Source organism: Podarcis tiliguerta (assembly GCF_965153285.1).
Source record: "Podarcis tiliguerta genome assembly, chromosome: 6".
NCBI lineage: Eukaryota > Metazoa > Chordata > Lepidosauria > Squamata > Lacertidae > Podarcis > Podarcis tiliguerta.
Window position 1 is genome coordinate 61,040,560 of NC_139539.1, and position 19,974 is coordinate 61,060,533.

At 41.5% G+C, this 19,974-nt stretch overlaps 1 protein-coding gene across 4 annotated transcripts in view; it reads left to right on the forward strand.

The window, feature by feature from the left end:
* Window positions 1-825: 825 nt before the first annotated feature.
* The window catches only part of MIER1 (MIER1 transcriptional regulator), a 37,801-nt gene continuing 18,652 nt past the window's right edge, over window positions 826-19,974 (forward strand). The window contains exons 1-4 of one of the 4 annotated variants that reach the window (XM_083448291.1): window positions 851-1,043; window positions 10,069-10,093; window positions 12,015-12,160; window positions 17,416-17,562. In XM_083448291.1, the coding sequence (XP_083304417.1) occupies window positions 1,032-1,043; window positions 10,069-10,093; window positions 12,015-12,160; window positions 17,416-17,562 (330 nt within the window). In that variant the 5' untranslated portion in view covers window positions 851-1,031. Of the gene's footprint in view, window positions 1,044-1,256; window positions 1,939-10,068; window positions 10,094-12,014; window positions 12,161-17,415; window positions 17,563-19,974 lie in introns of those variants that run through there. The other 3 variants (XM_083448292.1, XM_083448293.1, XM_083448294.1) reach the window with 3 other exon arrangements.

Consider the following 19,974-nt stretch of genomic DNA (forward strand, 5'->3'; position numbering starts at 1 on the left):
GTCAGTGTACACATTCCTGTTTACATCCAGTATGCTTGCACCAGTGGTTTGGAAAAGCAGTGTACACACAATGTTAGCCACAATCCATACCTGTTGTGTTGTTCCTTATGAAATACTGGCTTTTGATTTGCCCCCCAAGCTTAGATATGAATTGAGGAAAAGAACAACCTAGCTGTGTTTTAATCCAGTAATGTGTACAGAACCTGAGCAAGCATGCTATGATTTGGCCACTAGCACATGACTCTAATCCTATGCCCCATTACTACCATGCAAGTCCTGCAGAAATCCGCGGAACTCGCTTTTAAGTGTGCATGTATAGAATTAGATCGTACAGACTCCATGCAATTTCTGGTTGCACTCTGCACTCTGCACCCGGCAGCTACTACTACTAACCAGTCTGCTTTGTCATTGTTTACTACTTTGACCACCACCACCAACAATAGCACATCAAGTCACCTCAACAGCATCCTGCTTTTACCCATAATGCACCAGATTTTACTAGACTCATCCCTATAGATTTAAACCGGGTTAAACCTTAGTTCCACATAGGGAGCAGTATTTTTAAAAAAACCAATGTCGACAAGCAGCAAATCTGATTAGGAGAGGATTTTAATTTCAAAAGAGGGGAGAGGTCTTCTGAAACAAGGCGGCAATAGCTTCTTAGTTTTGTTAGCTCAAGATCGCCTAACTTCCTGTTTCTGCATCTCCCTCGCACGCACGTAGTTTATGAGTACTACTGTTCACCTCAGGCAAAGGGCCAAACTACACCATACGTGAGAGGCTTCACGTATTGGTTTTTTTTAAAAAAATAAAAAGCAGAGGTGGGGAGGTCGCGTCAGGATCGGTCTGTGGCGCGCTAAGAGGGGAGAATTTAACCTTTCCCGCCATGTCTTCGACGAAAAGCTTGTCTCCCCACCCCCAAAACTGCTATCCCTAGTTGGGTGAGCAAATGCACGGGACGAAACTAGACGTGATGTCAAATGATCCCTGATCGGACCTTTGCGCGTCTTTTTTCGGTTTTTTAAAGACCAATGGCCGTGAAGGTAGGAGAGTATTGATCGGGTCCTGGCGGGGGAGGCGTTCACTCTCTTCTCACGTATCTTCCACATTTAATACCCTCCTTGCCCCTCATAGGGTGTGTGGGGGGAGGAGAGGCAGACTTTAACATGTCATTGGATGCATATGCATTTCTATTTTCATGACACGAAATTCGTCCCGCCGACATTTTTTTATAAACTGTACGCTTTGAAATACGTAAACGTTATCGAAAGGGAGGGGGGAGGAGGGAAATAAAAGCAGTGTGGGGAGTACAAGCTTTCGGCTTTCACTGGCTAAGCTCCGTTGCCGGCTTGAACCGCAAGGAGCTTCTCGGGGTTGTTTTTTCATTTTGGCGGGTCCACTTTTGAGTTTCTGTCAGCCCGGGGAAGTTGCGTCATGCCCCTTGCTTTGGCTAGCAGCGAGTGAATATGTGTGAATAACAAACTACCGGGGGGGGGGGGGAGAGAAGGCGTTAGGAACACGGCGCTCCCCCTTCTCAGAGGGACCAGAGGAAACCGTTTATACGGTTGGGAGGCGAGGCAACGTCTCCCCCGCCCCAAGGCCCCGCGCTGAGGTAAGAGGCTGGGAGAGCGGGCGCTCGAGTCTCGTGACTCCGCCGAGCCGCTCGCGCTCGCCGAGAGAAAGGAGGAGGGGCAGCGGCGGCGGCGCGGGCGCGCCCACCTCGTTTGCGCGGTGACGTTGGCTCCTCTTCCTCCCCCTGGTGGCTCCCCGCTTCCTCCTTCCCACCACTACTGCCTCACAGAGACCGTGACCCGTCGCCTCCTCCTCTGCTGCTGCTGCTGCCCTTCCGTGCCGTTTCCTCCTCTCTTCGCCGCGGCGGCGATGTGACTCCCCTCTCCTGGCTCGGCCCGCCCCAGCTGCGCGGCGAACATGGCGGAGGTGAGCGAGAGCCGCGGGCGGCGGCGAGGGGGATGGAAAGGGAGGGAAGGAGGGCGGCGGGTAGAAACGGGGAGGAAGAGGAGGAGGCCGGAGGGGAGAGTCTAGTCGGGGCCCGGCCGGGAACTTGTTGCGCGGCCGCTGCCTGCCCGCCTCTGTGCTTTCGCTTCCCACAAGTTAAGTTCCAGGGGCGGGAAAGGAGGGAGGTCCCGAGACGGGCCTGGCGTGCTGGGTGGGGAACTTGCCGCCTCCCCACCCGGCCCACCGAGGTCCGTGAGGGCGCACCGGCCCTTCTGGAACTTGGGAGGATGGCTGGGTGCGGGGAGAGTTGGGAGTGAGGACCTGCGGGAGAGGAAATGTTGTTGTCGTCTCTCTTTAGGGTGGGGGAAGAAGAGGGTCGTTTACATTATAGGGGTGGGGAGAGAGAAGCAGCTTTTCCTGTTCGGGGCCGTCAGGATTCGCCCCCCCCCCCCCAATTACGATCTCCCTTGCTTTCTACAGAAGCGGGGTGAGGGTGGGGGAGAAGGAATGTTCCTGGGGAATTAAGAAAGCTTTGTTTATCTTTAGGAAGACGCATTATGTTTAATTCCGCCCCCCCCCCAACGAAAAAACCCACCACAAAATCTGTTCTTGGTAGGAGATTTCAGTCGTGTCTCTTCGGAAAGAGAGTTGCTCTTTCCCCCTTTTAAAGGGAGAGGCAGTATGCACTTTGACTAGCATTGTTCTGGCACATTACGTTGTAAAAAAATCTAAATTGGGCTGCAATATGATGCATTATCATCCACAGCACTCTTGCATTCGCATTCCTCCTCAGTCTGAACAGCTCGAAGTGGTTTTTTAGCTCAACCTCCCTCACTACAACACTGTGTCTATGAGATGAGATTTTGCCCAGAACCTCTGAATGCAATATCCTATGGGCTCCCACAACTAATAATAATAATAATAATGTTTGGGGAGTGTGTTTGCTTCAAGCAGTAGTATATGGTATATGCTGAAATCTGACAACCTTTTGGTTAATAAAAGTTTGGCAAACTCTTTAAAGCAGGCTTGTAAATAACAGTTCACCTAGGCCTAGCTTAGGGGTTTATCCAGGAAATGATGCAATTTATATTGTGCCCCCACCAAGCACCTAAAAAAGTGAAGCTCCCTGTTGAAGCAGTGGCATAATTCATATGATCTCTTCTCCACCCTATCCCCTTTTAGCTTTCTGATAGGGAAGAATCTTGTAAATTGGAGAGTTATCACTGTTGGCCGTTGCGTGGTTTCCCTGAGACACATATATCTGTAGATATGCAATGGAGTTAAAAGGGACACATCTGCTACTCCACCCCATATATTTCATTGCTTCTTAGGCCTTGGTCTCCTTAAGTAAATATCACTTCTTGCTGACAGGCTTTATAACATTTTCCCATTGAATTTATTTGTGGTATTGGGTACTTTGCTGTTAGAGTGGTTTATGAATGACTTTTAAAAACATAACAAAGCAATAAAAGCAATTATAACAATGAATAAGAATAAGAATAAAGCAACATCTTAGTAGTTGTGTACAACATGGGCGGCGGGGGGGGGGGGAGGTTCCTACCTAGCGCCAAAAAGGCCATGCTAAATAAAGCAAGTTTCTTTCGGAAAAGCATGTCAGACCTGGGGCACCACTTCTGAAAAGGCTACAAACAGGTAGATGTGAGTACATGGACTAATCAAAACTACTGTAAGCTACTAACTTTGATGGATTTATTTGTAAGGCTGCTTTTAATGAAGCAACTTTTACTTTATTTAAATATCAAAATCAGGAAGGTCAACTTATAACCTTTTCTAGATCACTTGGTCATTTTTTGTTGTAGAGATGGTGCTTCTTTCCTAGTTTTGATTGTGGGAAGGTGTTACATTTCAATATGTATTCTGCCCTATCAAAATTAACACTTTGTATGGAAACCTCCTTTTGCCATAACTATATCTACACTTTTAGATGCGTTTTCATAGGCTTAATTTCCATTTCATTTTTGTAATGAGGCGTGGGGAGTTAGTTCTTTCACTTTCTGTTGCCAGTATGTCACAATCCAAGCTTGTATGTTCATTGTAGGCTGTATATTTATGAAGATGAAATGTAGATAAGTTTCATTAGTCACTTGAAAATATGAGTGCAAGTGCTAAATTCAAGTGGAAGACTTCCAGCACACTTGAGTGTGAGAGCTAAAGTTCCAAAATTGGCCGGGACATATTTGCATCATTTTGGTATTGGCAGTACACTGTTGCCATATGCATTGGCATTATATTGCTGCTTTAGTAACATGAGGAATTGCCATTTCAGAGTAATATATAAAGTTATCAAAGTTCATGGTGGCATGTGCTTTTGTCTATACTTTGTGGACAGTTGTGTTCATATCACTATTGAAAATGGGATTTTGAGGATACATTGTAATCTGAGGAGAGTTCATGTAAACTCTGCACATTTTAAGACAAAATCCTTTTGTTGGCATATTTGCCTCCAGTGGCCATTGCTTTAACACATTTTTTGGGATTTTTTTTACACCTCGTCCTCTGTGGTAGGAAACAAGCTAATGTAGGAATACAAAATAATGTAGAAAGGTTAGTGACTTTGGATAAAAGCGCAGTAATGCACTTTGGAAATAGCATTTTGTTATATTGCTCTAGTCATGAATAGTGAGTTCTGCAACAAAATGTTGCAGTGTATCATTGCAGCTTAGCAGAAATGATAGAGACCATCCTTCAGAAGTTCAGAATATTCCATTTCTCCAGTACTTCCCATTTCTGTTTCTTTTCTAGTCAAGAGTCAGTGTCACAATGCTCAGTTCTCACAGGAGTACTTCGTTGAGGGATTTGCCCCCTTTTAAGTATTTATTCTTAAATTTGTACTTCTGCAGACCTTGGGATTCCCCTGAATGTACCCTTTTGTCTTTAATCTTGCTCATTCACCTCCTGAGTTTGTTATTAGAGTGAGTGATTGCACCTGCCGGTGGAAAGCTGTTTCTGAAACAATTTATATCAGTAGTAAGTCCTGGGTCATACTAGCATACTTGCAGGTGTAGTGGGCCAACTTGATGTGGCCTGGGCTTTGCCACAGGTGAGAGAAATATATCACCTTGGTTAAACTGTACCTTTTCCCTCCTCAAACTGTGCATGAATTTCAGTTACATTTTTACTGTATTCTTCCTCATGTTTTGTTGACATTTGTTAATATATTTTGAGAGGTAATATAAGGATAAAATGTTTGAAATGCATTTATTGGTTTTTGGTATAGTTAGTATTTGAAAACTTGCACATGGCTTCTGTTCAGTAGAAAGGAAGTTAAAAGACTGAATTTAGTGGAAAGCATATTAGTGTGGGAGCAGCTTTGTTTGTGGGACATAACTGATGGCAGTGCTCAGAAATCCCAAGTAGTCACCATGCAATTATATCCTTAGAAACAACATAATTTAGGATACGCGTGCTTGATCTTAACCCCTCCCCCTCCCCAGTCATATGGACTATAAATAATTTGCAAATGAAAGGAGTACACTTTGCCATTGTAAAAGTACTGGCTACAGAGTTTGGATTTGAGAATTGGCAGTTCCGGACTCAAATACCCATTCAGCTGTGAAGCTTCCTGGGTGGTTTTGGTCAAGATGCATTTCCCAAGGCTAACATACTGGCTAAAACACTGCTCAGAGTTCTTTCAAGAAAGGACAGGATACAAATGTAGCAAGGAAATAAACAAAAATTCCCATGTCAAGAAAGTCTGCACGTAGTCGTAGATCATTATTTCCTTATTCAAGGGATAATGCAAAATTTAACCCAAGTATGCATAGTTTTTTGCAAATTGATCTTTTTGGGGGGTGGGAATTAAAAATAATCACAACTTGAGTTAAATTGTAACCAGCAACAATATAAATATGTATCTAGGCCGGATGTCACATAATTTACTTTGGGCAGAAATAAATACCTAAAGCATTTAGCTTCTGCAACAAAGCAAATAAAATTTTGTTAATTTTATACTTTTAAGAGTTCTCTTAGGCAAAATGTCTTTCATGATAAATACTGACTAGGAAATAACTGACCTTACAACTCTCTGCTTTTGGATTAGCTCCAGATTAAATTAGTTGAAATTAGGTCCTGTTAAAATCAACAGAATTTGTTAAGGAGTAATGCTAACTCCCCACTTGAACCAGTGAGGCTTTACAGAATGGCGAGGCTACCATTGCATCCACGAACCTGCTGTGCTTGGAGAATCTCACCAATGGCACTTCTGCACACTTACGCATGTTGATTGGAAGGGGGAGCTCTGTGCCAATGGCGTGGTATATTTCCACAAACTGTGGTTAACTAGAGGCCAGTGGAGGCTGGCAAGGTTAGGTGCACAGACCCCTCTATCCAGTGCAATGTAAACCCAAGATCCACTGAGGTGATTAGATTTCTAGCTGAGCTGGATGAGGTTAGGCTCAGCCAGGGCTATGCCGGCTGACATTCCTCTGCCAGGCTCAGGCTGATTGAGCTGGCAGTAGTCCACCTCTTGAACAGAGTTTGGAAAAGGGGTAACTTAGACCATGTTAACAAGTAAGTTTTGCTGGCTTCCTTTAGTTAGAATTGTTCTGTAAGTCTTTTCAGCTCAGATTTTCTTTAAAAAAATATGAAGGGACACGGGTGGCGCTGTGGTCTAAACGACTGAGCCTAGGGATTGTCGATTGGTAGGTTGGCGGTTCGAATCCCTGTGCAAACCATAACTACGACGTGTATCAGACTTGTTTTGTAGAATGGGCTAACCATGTACTTGTTATGTTTTAAAAATAAGGAGGGTGTTTTTTGTGGTTATAAAATAATTTGATTTTGAAATAAATTTTTTACAAATTTTTTTACTTTTTTTGAACAAGTTTATAGTTTCTTTGAGCCTGAAATATCTCACACATTGATGAGAATAGTTAAAATTGTACCTTCTTATGATAGTTTTATCTGATATATTTCAAAAATTAAGTTTTATTGATTATTTAATAAAAAATACAATTTTAACTATTGTTAATTTATCTAGTAATTTGAAATAATCCATTCCCTGCTAAAATAGGGATAAAGTACTTGACTAAAATAATCCAGACTGCTTCTTTCTTATCTGCATAATGTAACTTCAGAGCTGAAAATGCCTCAGTGTGACCTGCACTTGTAGATGAGGCATAGCAAGGATGAGGGACTTGGTGCCTCCGCATGTTGTTGGATTACAGCTCCATAATCCCAAACCATTAGGCCTTGCTGACTGGGGTTCATATAAGTTGGAAATCCAACAATATCAGGAGGGCCAGATGTTCTCCACCGCTGATATGTAGAGATCTCTGGTTAGTACAGATGTATATACAGGTCTTGGGTAGCTTAGATGTGAGCTGGATGTGTATCTCCAATGCAGGAAAGCCATAACTGGGATCTTCTTTAAAAAAAATCTAAATTAGAATCACATACAGCCGCCTTCAAATTGCTGGGTGAAGAGCTCATTGTTTCCCTGTGCCTTCTTCTAACCCAGATCCCTCCACCAGCTACTATTTGTATTACCAGGAAAGCAAGCAGCCGTAATATGGGAATTTCTGTTTCTCCCATGGGAAAATAGCAGCTTTGGGTGCATTTAAAGAATAAAAACAGCCCCTATGCCACAGCCCCTATTAAGTTGCCTTCCCCATAACTGTTTATTTTAACATTATAGGATATAGTGATTAAAGATCTCCAGCCTCTGTTCTAACTTTTTGCTTTTGAATGAGGCATTCAGTGCCAAACAGTGATCAAAATTAGCCAGGCACCTGGCACATGTTGCACCTGGCTGTCAGCCACTTGCGACCAAGTGAAGATGCCTGGGTGCCAGGATGGTGCCTGACATCACCATCTGAAGGTGCATGCCTGGGAATCATTGGATCTTAACAGTTTTCACACACTAATACTACATCCTGTAGAATTCTATCAGTTATATTTTACCTGCACAATCAGAATGAATTTCAGGAACCAAAATGCTTTTTCTGTGCAGCCTGAGCAGAGGCGGTGAACAACATTATAGTTAATTGTTGTAGCTTGTTGTACCCCACTTCACTACCCTGCTCAAAGTTATGAAGAATATTCTTACGTTATGAATGGTCTGTCTCACCATTAAGAAAAAGATGTAGACGTAGGCCAATATATACGTAGACTTTTATATGTGGACTTTTATCAAGTCAACTGGATAAAAGTGATTTTTCTTAAATTCTCAAAGTTCTTAACCTAGCTCAAGGTTGTCATCTAAACTAACTAGATGTTTAACTGATAATCACAGTCAGTCCATTGTTTGAAAAATAAGACTTTAGAGCCATCTTGCCCCCAAATGGCAACTAGACATTCCATTTTGGTGACTGTAATATCGGTTTAAGGAACCATTTGACCGCCAAGCAGGCTTGCCCCCCCCCCCCCAATGCAAGGCTGAGAGCATTTATGCTCTCTGCCTTAATTATTGGGCTCTGGAACTCCAGGAGGCTCTCTCAAGATCTTGTGGGGCTCTCTGAGATGTCAGAAGAGTCTCTCAGAACCCGGTAAGCAAGGCGAAAAGCTCTTTCCACACTGAGATACAGCTTTAAAGCTCTATGCCTTGCATAAATTTCATTTGTGTGATTTCAGCTAGCTGGCCACCGAGCACATAAAGCTGAGGTCGTGCAAGTTAATGGTTGCGAAAGTTGCAAGTTGACTGTATGTTTGTTGTTATTTCTTATGTATATTTTTGGTGGAATTCGGTGCTGTGGGCTTCCGTTTGTTTCATCTGTGCAAGCATTGCAGCTTTCTAGATAAAACAATCCTATGTCTCCTCCCTTTGTGTGCTGTTTTGATCCCCTCCAGAGCCAATTGGGGTGTGTTGAACGGGGAACCCTGTTGTGCAAACAGAAGTTCTTGTGCAGGTGAATCCTAATATTTTTATTTTTATGTTATATTGTACACCTTGGGCTCCTTTGGGAACAAGAGTGATCCAGAAAGACAACTAGCAATAAAATAAAATGATTGTTGTGCTGGTAGAGACACAAATGACACTGTTAAGTGTTTGAATTGTTGACTGTAATGTTTGAAAAGCTATTTTTTTAAAGGCAGGGGGAGGTCAGTGTTAGAAATTCAGCTGTATAAGCTAATCAGCAAATGGCACCTTAAACCTAGGTTACAGTCACCACAATGGAATGTCTCCCCCCCCCCCCCGATATTGGTGGTGTTGTTTATTTTCATTTCTATGCCACTTTATATTTTAACGAAAAACCCTCAAAAATGTTTACAACACATTAAAACATCAAATCCAGAATAAAACAAATTCAGGCTTCAAGGAAAATATTTCATATCTTTCTCTGGCTGACATTTTGCTTTCCCTAGTCACCAACTGGCATCCACAGATCCCCACGTGGTTGCAATTCGACCTGCACCAGTCGCAAAACATTCCCGACGTCTGGCTAATTTCTTTCACTGGGTTGGAGATCCATTTAAACAGACAGTGTACTGACATTATTTGTCATGTGTCTTGCATGTTGAGTGGCTTACTTTTAAGCAATTTCCAATAATAGCTAGGGATGGAAAAAGCTGTGTTGCATTGAGCTGAACATTGCTAGTCTGTATGTTGCAGGAATGCTAAAACACAACCTTGTTTTACTGGACTATCATGATGTAACAACATGTAGTGAGGCATTCATTACTCACATTATGAAATGTGAACGCCCTCACATGGTTGTGGCTTTTTGCACGTATATGTGTTCTGCTTTATCAAACTTTAAAAACTAGAAAGTAGAAATAGCATTTGTTAAAAGTTTTCATGTGAAATGATGATAGATTTTTGTGTTTCATTGCTTATACCAAGTAGGAATGCAGCTTCGAGATAACTTCCTGTGATGCACATATTTTCAGTTCTTACTGTTTTTATGTTTTAACAAAAGGTAAATGTTATGGTCTTTTGTTACATAGTGTCAGTCTTGTGGTATAGTGTGTTTTCTGTCAGATATTTATTTATTCAAAACGTAAATACTTCTAGGCTGTTATATGATTGATCTAAATGTTGCAGTGAAAGTCAGAAATATTCTGGTTTATGCTTAATATTTCACAATGTATTGCATAATATTTGGCAATTATTCACTGATAACATTTTTCTTTTTTTCTTTCTTTTTTTGATAGCCTTCTGTTGAGTCTGCAAGCCCAGGTAAAGTTTTATTCTGATATTATAACCAGCAAGACTTGAATATATTTTATTGTATACACAGTAACTGCTGGAATTAACTATGTTCTATTCTGCAAGACAATCTGGTCTTGAGAGGATATTCCTACATCTTAATTTTCATCCTCTGCTAAGCAAAACATGGGTGAGCCATGTTGCTCTTACTCAGTTGCCATTAACATGCCTTTGAATTTGCACTAGTGCAAAAAACAGCCTACCTATGGTGAAGGTGGTTCAGTGCTTATCTGACATACTTCAGAATCCCATGCATGAATGTGTTAAGAAGGGGGTAAAAATTTCCACTTTGTCATGGCTAAAGTCATGTTCTAGTGCTGGCTGAAATTAGCAACTTGCAGTCTTATACTGGTACTGAGCCCTTTCAGGCATAGTATGATTGGGCCAGGGGTTATCCTTGTTAACAGCTAGTTTTGTCCATGATAACAAATCATTGTATTTGTAAGTCTGAAAGCTTCCACTATTCAACATAAGGTTACCAGAATGAAAGTCTCTTCTTACACAGCTAGTGCAGTATTGTTAAAAATGAAGTAGAGGCAAGTCATCAAGTTTAACTGTGTTTGTCTGTAGTATTCCCAATTCTGGGGTTGCCCCCTGTGCTGACCTGCTAGTCCTTTTTCTGTGGAACTGAATAACCAGGAATCCACACTGGGTTAGACTTAGTGCATTATACATGTTGGGCATGGTGAATCAGGGTGCTGAGCACTTCCCAAAAACCTGTATGTGGAACAGATAAAATAGTATGACTTCTCATCTCACCGTAGTCCAAAATATAAAATTTTGTGTACTACAGGCTACTTTTCAGTCATGTGCTTAAATAAAATTTTAGTTGCCCTGTTGTTGAAGTGCTGTATTCTGCGCCATCTACTAGGTATTGGCAAGTGCAGAGTTGTATGATTCATGCTTGAGAGTAGGAGGGGGATTTTTTTTGGCCTGGGAGGCCAGACCTTTATTTTTGCCCATCCTCACAAGTCAACTTCGGCAGGTAGGTGGGATCACCCACCTCACTATCTGATGCCATAATGAAATCTCTATGGAGATGGTGTGTAATAGTTCAGAGGGCGTGTTCTGCTCTGGGTGCAAGGCTTCCCAAATGTCCAGCAACCTGTTGATTGTTGTTAGGAAGCACTGAGCACACAGTTCGTAATGCATTTTGCACAGTGCTTCCCAGGTGCCTAGTAATCAGGCGCTTAATTATTATACTAAAATTATTGAGCATTTGGGGAGTGCTGTGCAAGTGCTTTCCAAGCTCTCTGCTTTCCCGGGCAAAGAACTTGCAAAGGATTTTGCACAGCACTTCCAAAGTGCCAGACTGGTTAGTATTGATTATAGGAAAAGCTTTTTGTTCAGTGACATAACAGTTGTACCATTTTGCAGTGCAATAAATTCTTAAAGCCAAATATTTGCACTGCCCATCACAAAAACATGAACATTTGATCTTTCCACCTTCTACTCTCAAGCTAAAAATCCAGCAGGAAGCCAACATTATGAGGTCATAGTTTTCTATACATGCACTGCTTTACAGCTTGATTCTGGGGATTAATTAAAAACCTACCTATATCTTGCTTTGTAACACTGGGTTATAAGCTACAGTCTTTTACCTAAGGGTAAGTTCTATTTAACTCCCTAGGAATTACTTCTGAATTGTGTATAGGCTTGCACTTATTAGTACCAATGTTCATGCTTTATGATTTTTGAATCTGTAGCCTTCAAATAACACTATTTATTTATTTATTTATTTACTGGTTGACTAATTATTTAGAGATTTGGCTTTTGCAGAAAAGTTTCACTGCTATATTAATCTTGGTTTTAAAATAATTTGCATGTGGTAATAATGATTTTAACACTTAAGTCTACAATGTGATCAACTGTGAGGTTAATCAAATTGTAGGAGGGTCTACAACATCAGATGACCATGAATTTGACCCAACGGCTGACATGCTGGTTCATGACTTTGATGATGAACGAACTTTAGAAGAGGAAGAAATGATGGAAGGTGAAACAAACTTCAGTTCTGAAATAGAAGATCTTACAAGGGTAAATGTTAGAAAATATTTTTGAATAAAACACTATTTTGTTTGGGAAGTAGTTTTGTCTTGGAAATGGTTTGACATTCTATTACCTGGGAAAAGATGCATTTCTTAGTTAACAGCAGAATGGGGTTGTGTTAAATGGGCTTTGGGTGAAGGGCATAGGGGTAGGTGTGGGGAACCTGTGGCTCTTCAATTGTTGGACTTCAACCTCAGCCAGTATAACCAATGGGAGTTGTAGTCCAGCAATGTCTGGATGGCCTCATGTTCCCTATCCTTGGCACAAGGTGTTTTCAGCTTAGTTCCACCATATTCAGTCTACACCTGTGGTTCCCCATTAGCTAAGTATTGCAGATCTTTGTTTTTCAAAAGCTAATCCATGGACCCTACTATTGAAAATTTTGACATCTATATGGTAGTTTTTGTTATGTGAATGGTGCCATGGATCGTCTGGGTGGGTTACATGGACCCCCTGGGATCCATGGACCACCAATTGGGTACCACTGATCTACATTATATGATCACTTCTCCACATCATGGGTACTCTGTCCTGATTTAGCAGTATACTTTTATCCTCCTCTGTTTATTTTGTTATAGGGATGTCATGTGAGGAACTCATGCTGACTAAATGAAGACTCCCCAAGTGCCTGAGAAACTGTGTAATGGTACTTAAAAGTGCCAGTACCAAGAGGGGAAATAAGCAACTAAGCAAACATTGCTTAGCACCTTTTATATCCCCTGTTGCCCCAGTTCAGTTGCCCTAGAATCAGTTCAGTATGATCCATAGCCATGATCTTTGACAGGAGGTCAAATAAGAGATGTAGAAAGTAGAGGTTTCTATAGTGTATATCAAGTACAAAGTTCATAAGGCTGTTCATTTGTTTTAAAGTATGTCTAATTTAAGCCAGTTGATTGATTCACTTTTCTTAAATTTATTTTTATTGCATTTTTAAAGTTTTCATCATTATGTAGCTTACTTATTTAATTCTGAAATTAATAATAGTTTTGGACCAAGGGATGGGGACATAAATTTTTGGACTTGTTGGAAGCTATTTTGTGTGGGCAGCCAGTTTGACTGCCTAATATTTGACATAAAGTTGTGCTTTGGGGAAAAATATAGTATTTCAGTAAGAGGATTCTGAAGGGGGGGAAATACCTTTAATCAGTTAACTTGTTAATGAGTTCCTAGGATGAGTTGTAAAGCCCTAAGGAACGGTAAGGAAGCCTGGTTTGGGGAATAAAAGTGAGCAGATTAGCAGTGTAATGAGAACATTAAAGGTTCTGCTGTCATTCAGTAAGCATACTGGTCATATCTGCACATCATGCTCAATGCAGTGCACATGAGTTTGCCATGTCATCTAGGGTTACCATATTCTGAAGAGCAAAAACCCGAACACATTCGGGACCCCCCACCCCCATCCCGCATCTCTGTCACTCGTCCCCTCCCTGCCACTGACTCCTTTTTTGCCCACCTGCTCCCTCCTTCCCTCTCTCCCACCCTCCCTCCCTTCTCTTACCTTTGCTCTCTTTGGCCCCTGCTCAGGACATGCTGCGTCTCCAGATGATGGGAGGCTAAGTGCCCCCGAGAAGGCTGTGCCAAGCCCCGCAGCTGCCGGAAACATCACAAGGCCAAGTGCAACCCTAACACAGATACTACTACTACTACTAATAATAATAATGGTCATAATAGAACCCCCAAAACCCAAGCACTTCATGTAAAATGCAAAAATCCACCCGGATGTGCGTGCTGCCCCCCCCCCCCAAGAGGACATGTCCAGGAAAACCTGGACGTATGGCAACACTAATTGATTAGTTTAACAGCTTTATAGCCCATTATTTGAAATTAATCCTTGTTACACTGCATTTGTACCTGATGGGAAGCCATAAACTGTGGCTTACCATGCATGAGTGAGTCTGCTTTGTGCACTCACACAGAGGGAAAACAAATTAAGATCCTGGCTTGGTGTTAAATCTAAACAGGATGGTAGTTTGTTTGACTCCAACAAACCACAGTTAGTAAGCCAAGGTTGGTTCTCTACTCCTGGTTGTAGTTTGGAGTGGAACAGACCATTATTCCCTGTTGAGAGATAATCATCAGGCTGTGAACGTGGTTTGTTTTCTCCCAGTGCAAGCAAGGAGGAGTGAAGCAAGTACAATTCACTCGTGTGTGGTAAGTCATGATTTATGACTTACAGTGAAGTACAAATGCAGCCTTAGTGCAAAACATAGTCAGTAGCCACAGACAACCTGACAAACCACAGTTAACAAAAATGGAAGGCAAAAACTTCCAAACAACCCCCAACTGTAGGGGGGAAGAGACTGGAGGGTAGAGCATCCAAACCTGAGACTCACTGTGGCATCTTCTATCAACCATAAACATGGCCAAGAACTGAGATTTCTTACTGTAATATTTGTTATAAGTGGTAGTAGCAAAATGTGTATCTCTTCAAAGTGCTGCAGGTTTTGGCATGGAGTATTATACCACTAATCAGATGTCAGTTTTCATAGAAAAGAACAGTGAAGGTCAGAAGCATTGAATTTTAGTGGAAGACTAGGTTATGTGTGCCAAAAATACTGCATACACTCAGCTATGTTAAGAAGCTTGTTTCATATTAAGAATAGCCTTGGAAAAATATTTTGGTCAACCAACTACAGTTAAGTTGTATATGATTGGATAACAATATGATTTGCATATTATTTTATTGGACATAGATGAAAAATCTATGGTGCAGTTGCTAAGCTTCTTAGGTGATACTCTGAAAGCCTAATCCACAAGGTGTGAAAAACCGTAAACTGCTATGTTTATAAATCCTCATAATAACAACCTAAGAAATCATGAGAGTTGAAGAAAACACAATGAAGTTGCTTTCCGGCCACGTCACAAGTCAATGGTGGTAGCTCCTCGCTGCCCTCCACAGGCAGTGAGGAGGTTTAGGCAGGGAAAAGCCAGGATTTATGAGGCAAAAATCCTGGCATTGTTCCCTAGTGGGGTCTGCAGAGATCACTGCATCCTGCTGTGCCGCTCAAGCTTGTGTCTACCAACTTGAAAGGCAGAGCGGGTGCGACCTGGGTGTGTGTCCCTGCCATGGATGAGCCTCTGTCTCTGGCATGATTTGTGGTTGGTTCCTCCAAAATTCGGACAATTGGCATTAATCAAGAGGCGCTCCTGGACTGACATATGCCAATAGACTGCAATCAGTTAGCTGCCCGAAGGACTGGACTTGAATCTTTGAAGGTTTCTTTGACGTTTTATTTGAAGCTTGAGAATCCTTACAACAGCCAGGAAAAAAAAGGGAGTGGAGAAGGTACTTTGTGCTTTTTATGGTTTTCAAGTGGTCTCCTTTTCCCCTGTCCTCCCATGCATAATGAAAAGGACATGTGTAGCCGCTGCCATGTTATTCTGTTTGTTATTTTGGAAAAGAGGGGGGAGGCTTTTGTCTATGCTCAACAAGGAATTTTACAAGGTTTTACTATGTCCTCCCCCCTCAACCGATGCTGAATAGACTTTATTTAAAATTATTCATGGACTGTTGTTGGAGAAATGCAGTGGGAGAAAAAATAATGAACAGATGCGGTAAAGAGGCTAAATTTGAGAAAAGATCTTGTTTTTAACTGTGTGCTGAGGAAGAACTCCAGAGCGGAATTTTAATGGCGGAGTTTGGATATGCACTTTGTGAGTTATTTATGACTGCAGCTCATACGCTAGTCTGTAAACAGCGGAAGGAATGGAATGTAACTTTGTACCATCCAGATAAACACTGCAAAGAACTGAACAATGGAAGATAGTGATTAACTCACCCAGTACACCAGGTCTGGAACAACAATATATAGGAAGGACCACACAGGTGAAATCAATCATTTATTTATAAAATGTAATGGAGGTGCTATTTGTAAGGTGAAAGAAGTGGCAAGCTGGAAGAATGGTTTAACGGCAAATGAAGATGCTCAGCTGGACTTAAATAAGAAATGACGCGGCTATGCGATGAAATGATGATGATCGTGAGTTTGGAACAGGAGCAGGAAACCTGGTTTTAAGAAATTGTATGAAATTAATTTGGTTTGATTTGTAATAATTTGTAATAATTTGGAAAATTAATAAAAATAATTTGGGGGGGGGGGAGGAAAAACAATGAAGTTTTCTTCGTGTTTCTTTTACTTGTTTTTCCCCCTCATGTTTTCTGTAACATTTTCAGTTTAACTCTGCAGTCATAAGTTATAAATTTCAGCATGCTGGCAGGGGTGATGAGATATAAGTCCTAATGGGTTGAGAACTTTGATCCAAATGTATCACTCCAAACCACTCCTATCTGGTAGCTCAGTGGCTCCCCAGGCCACCTCCTCTTCTTCCCCTCTATTGACCCAACTGCACTCTCTCCTTGAGTGTTTTTGCCTGGCTAGAATGTGTCCCTGAATTCTGATAATCTTGCTTCCTTGGATGGAGGATAGAGAGGGGTGTGTGAGAGCGTGTGTAGAAACTAACCTAATGTACAAAGGTAATATGTACATTCATTGTTTCCATTCTTTCCTCTGGATCCACCAAGCACTAGAAGGGAATGTAGCCCTTGGACTGAAAATATTTCTCTATTCTTTGGTGTAAATCCATTGTTGGCCTGCAAAAATATTTCTCTGGGGGGAAATTTTCCAACCAGAGCAATGGGATCATCATGTCAAAGGCAATAAATCTTATTCCCCCGCCCCAATGTCCTTGCCACACACACACACACACACACACACACACACACACCTTGGTTGTTGAAGATTAGATATTATTGTCATTTCATTCTGTAGAAACCCTCCCCACTCTATATGTGTGTATGTGTTGTAATCTGTGCCTACTGTAAAAGAACTTTAGTGCTAATTACTAAGATGAAGATACCCAACCCCTGCTCCAATTGTCATGCCCCTTGTCATCATCATTACCATTGTCAAGTCCAACAGAAGGGATAGTGATCAGTCTCTGTGCTATTTTCTCTCTACATATTCAGAGCAGGAAACATTATAGAGGGAATGATTTTGCTTTTCTTGTCCCTGGGGGTGTAGATTGTCATGGTATCATTGTATCAAACTGCACCAGTGCCTCATCCTATCTTTGCTCTGCCTTGAAAAGAGCAGGATAGAGTTGAGTCAGAGGACAATACATGCAGGCTGACATCTGCTCTCCAGAGGACAGTTGTAGCCACTGTTGACCAGACAGCCTATAGATTACAACATTGGTATAAAATTCATGGAATTATTATAATTTCCTGTTTTAATTCTTTTTAGGAAGGTGATATGCCAATTCATGAGCTTCTTAGCCGTTACGGCTATGATGGTACTGTGCCACTACCAGAAGAGGAAGAAGAGGAGGAGGAGGAGGAGGGTGAGGGTGAAGATAATGATAACAACAGTGGGTGCAGTGGAGAAAATAAAGTGAGTTAGACTTACTAATTTGAAAACTTGGTCTGTGCTATTGTGTGCTTCCTATCATGTGCTTTTGGCAAGCTAGCATATCTGTTCCTTAAAGCTGGTATTATTTAGTGAAGCTGCTGTAAAGATGAGTATTTAAACTTGGACTGTGCTTTCGGTTCCTAGTTTCGTGTGTGTGTGTGTGTGTGTAGGTTGATAAAGGCCAAAAGGGAAAGCTGGAACTGACTGCTGCTATAGGACTGTATCAAGGAGGCATAGCTGTGATTGTTGTGTGTGCATGAGTGCATACTCTCTCTTTTACCCTTTGAATTTATTTATTTCATAACATTTATATACTCCTTGATTATAGAAAAAACCTAAAGAGCTTCTGCCTTTAACTAAGGACACAAAATGTACTTGCGTTCAAAGATTTACTTGGGGTGGAATGGACACTGGAGTCATTGAAACATAGAATTGTTGAGTTGGATGGGACCCCGAGCATCATCTAGTCCAACCCCCTGCAATGCAGGAATCTCAACTAAATCCCTAAACTCCATTTACCTGGGAATAACATATGAACAATGAAGAACCTATGTTTGCTTACATTTAAATGACTACGTTACCTTGATGCTTCTTTCTCCAAATCTCCTTAGTTCAGTCAGTAGTCTGAACTTCAGACTAGTCTTGGTTTCTGAGGAAAGTGAGTGAGGAAGGATGTAAGCTCAATATCTACTCCTAGTTTCATTTAGAGTATGATCTGAATAGTCCCATAAAGATCTGAGTGTAGTGTAATGCTGGGGCAACTAGCCTAGGGCCTCATTAGGCTGGCCCGGTCTGAGAATTTGGCCTACCAGGCCATTTTCTTTCTTTCTCAAGCCTGACATCATATATGACATTTGGGGCAGAAATGTTGGCTTTTCTTCATTAAATTTCTTTCTTGCCTAAGGAGCCCAGGGCGGCAAACAATAAAGTGACCATACAATAGAACAAAAACAACCCCCCACAAAACCATATTTAAAACACTTTAAAGCATTAAGAAAAACTAAAACAAATTCAAGCTATGGCTAAAAGAAAGAAGAACTCAAACATGTAAAAAAAAAAAGTCAGCACTTTTTGAATTTGGCCGTCTTTTCTGCCTTCTTGCACAGTGATAGAAAAAGGTGCAAAATTCCAAAAGTGTTGACTTATTTTTGATGCAGAGAAAGAATCAGGAACACTCAATTTCAGACTAGGGATTCAAAGGAACATTTTTCTTTTGGATCTTGGTTTGACCTCAAGCTGGAATTCGAAGGAAAAATCTTTCAGTCGTGATGGAATTTGTAGTCCAGCAATATATTGTCTACCCTGCTTTAAACTATTGAGATAAACATTATGGATAGCACTAAAGGTAAAGGTACCCCTGCCCGTACGGGCCAGTCGTGTCCGACTCTAGGGTTGTGTGCCCATCTCACTTAAGAGGCCGGGGGCCAGAGCTGTCCGGAGACACTTCCGGGTCACGTGGCCAGCGTAACGAAGCTGCTCTGGTGAGCAGGCACCAGCGCAGCCCACGGAAACGCCATTTACCTTCCCGCTATAAAGCAGTACCTATTTATCTACTTGCACTTAAGTGCTTTCAAACTGCTAGGTGGGCAGGAGCTGGGACCAAAAGACGGGAGCTCACCCCGCCGCGGGGATTCGAACCGCCGACCATGCGATTGGCAAGCCCTAGGCGCTGGGGTTTTACCCACCCTATGGATAGCACTAAAGCAAGCTTATATCATGAAAACAAAAAGGAGCAGTTTATATATTTATTTATTCAGAAATTTATTTGCCACCCATTATAACAATGTCCTCTGGGTAGTTGATCACAAACACATCTCTCATTCCCATTGCCAATAGCATTTACTGTTCAATTCAAACATGCAGTTAGGTGGCAAATTCCATGACTTATTTCCATATTAACCTTAAAAAAAAAATCTGTACAACATACTACAGGTTAGGATAGTGCAGAGAATCATGCAGAAAGTTTACCCAAGAAAGAACACTTGGTTACTGAAAACATTGTGTAATATTTTGCCATCAGAGTTTTGTCTACTAAAGCGTTTTGTCTACTAAAGCATATTGTCTTGCCCCTTTTGCTCCATTACCTGTGATGGACAGTGCTTTATTGCTTTGGTGATGCTGTGGAATAAAGAACGTTAAGTTTTCTTTAGAACATTTTGCCCCCACATTTTTCACAGTAAATAATGCAAGTAAGACATTGCTGGTGTAAAGAGATACTCTCAGCAAATTTCTTTCTGGGACTCTGCTGCAATCTTTTCTTTTCTTTTCTTTGAGTGCCTCCTGAGGTTCATATTCCAGTCTTGGCAATTTCATCTGAATGTTTTGTGTTTTGTCAGGAATTGCAGAAGCTTTGACAAATTGTATAACTATAACTAGATACTCCAGGATATTTGT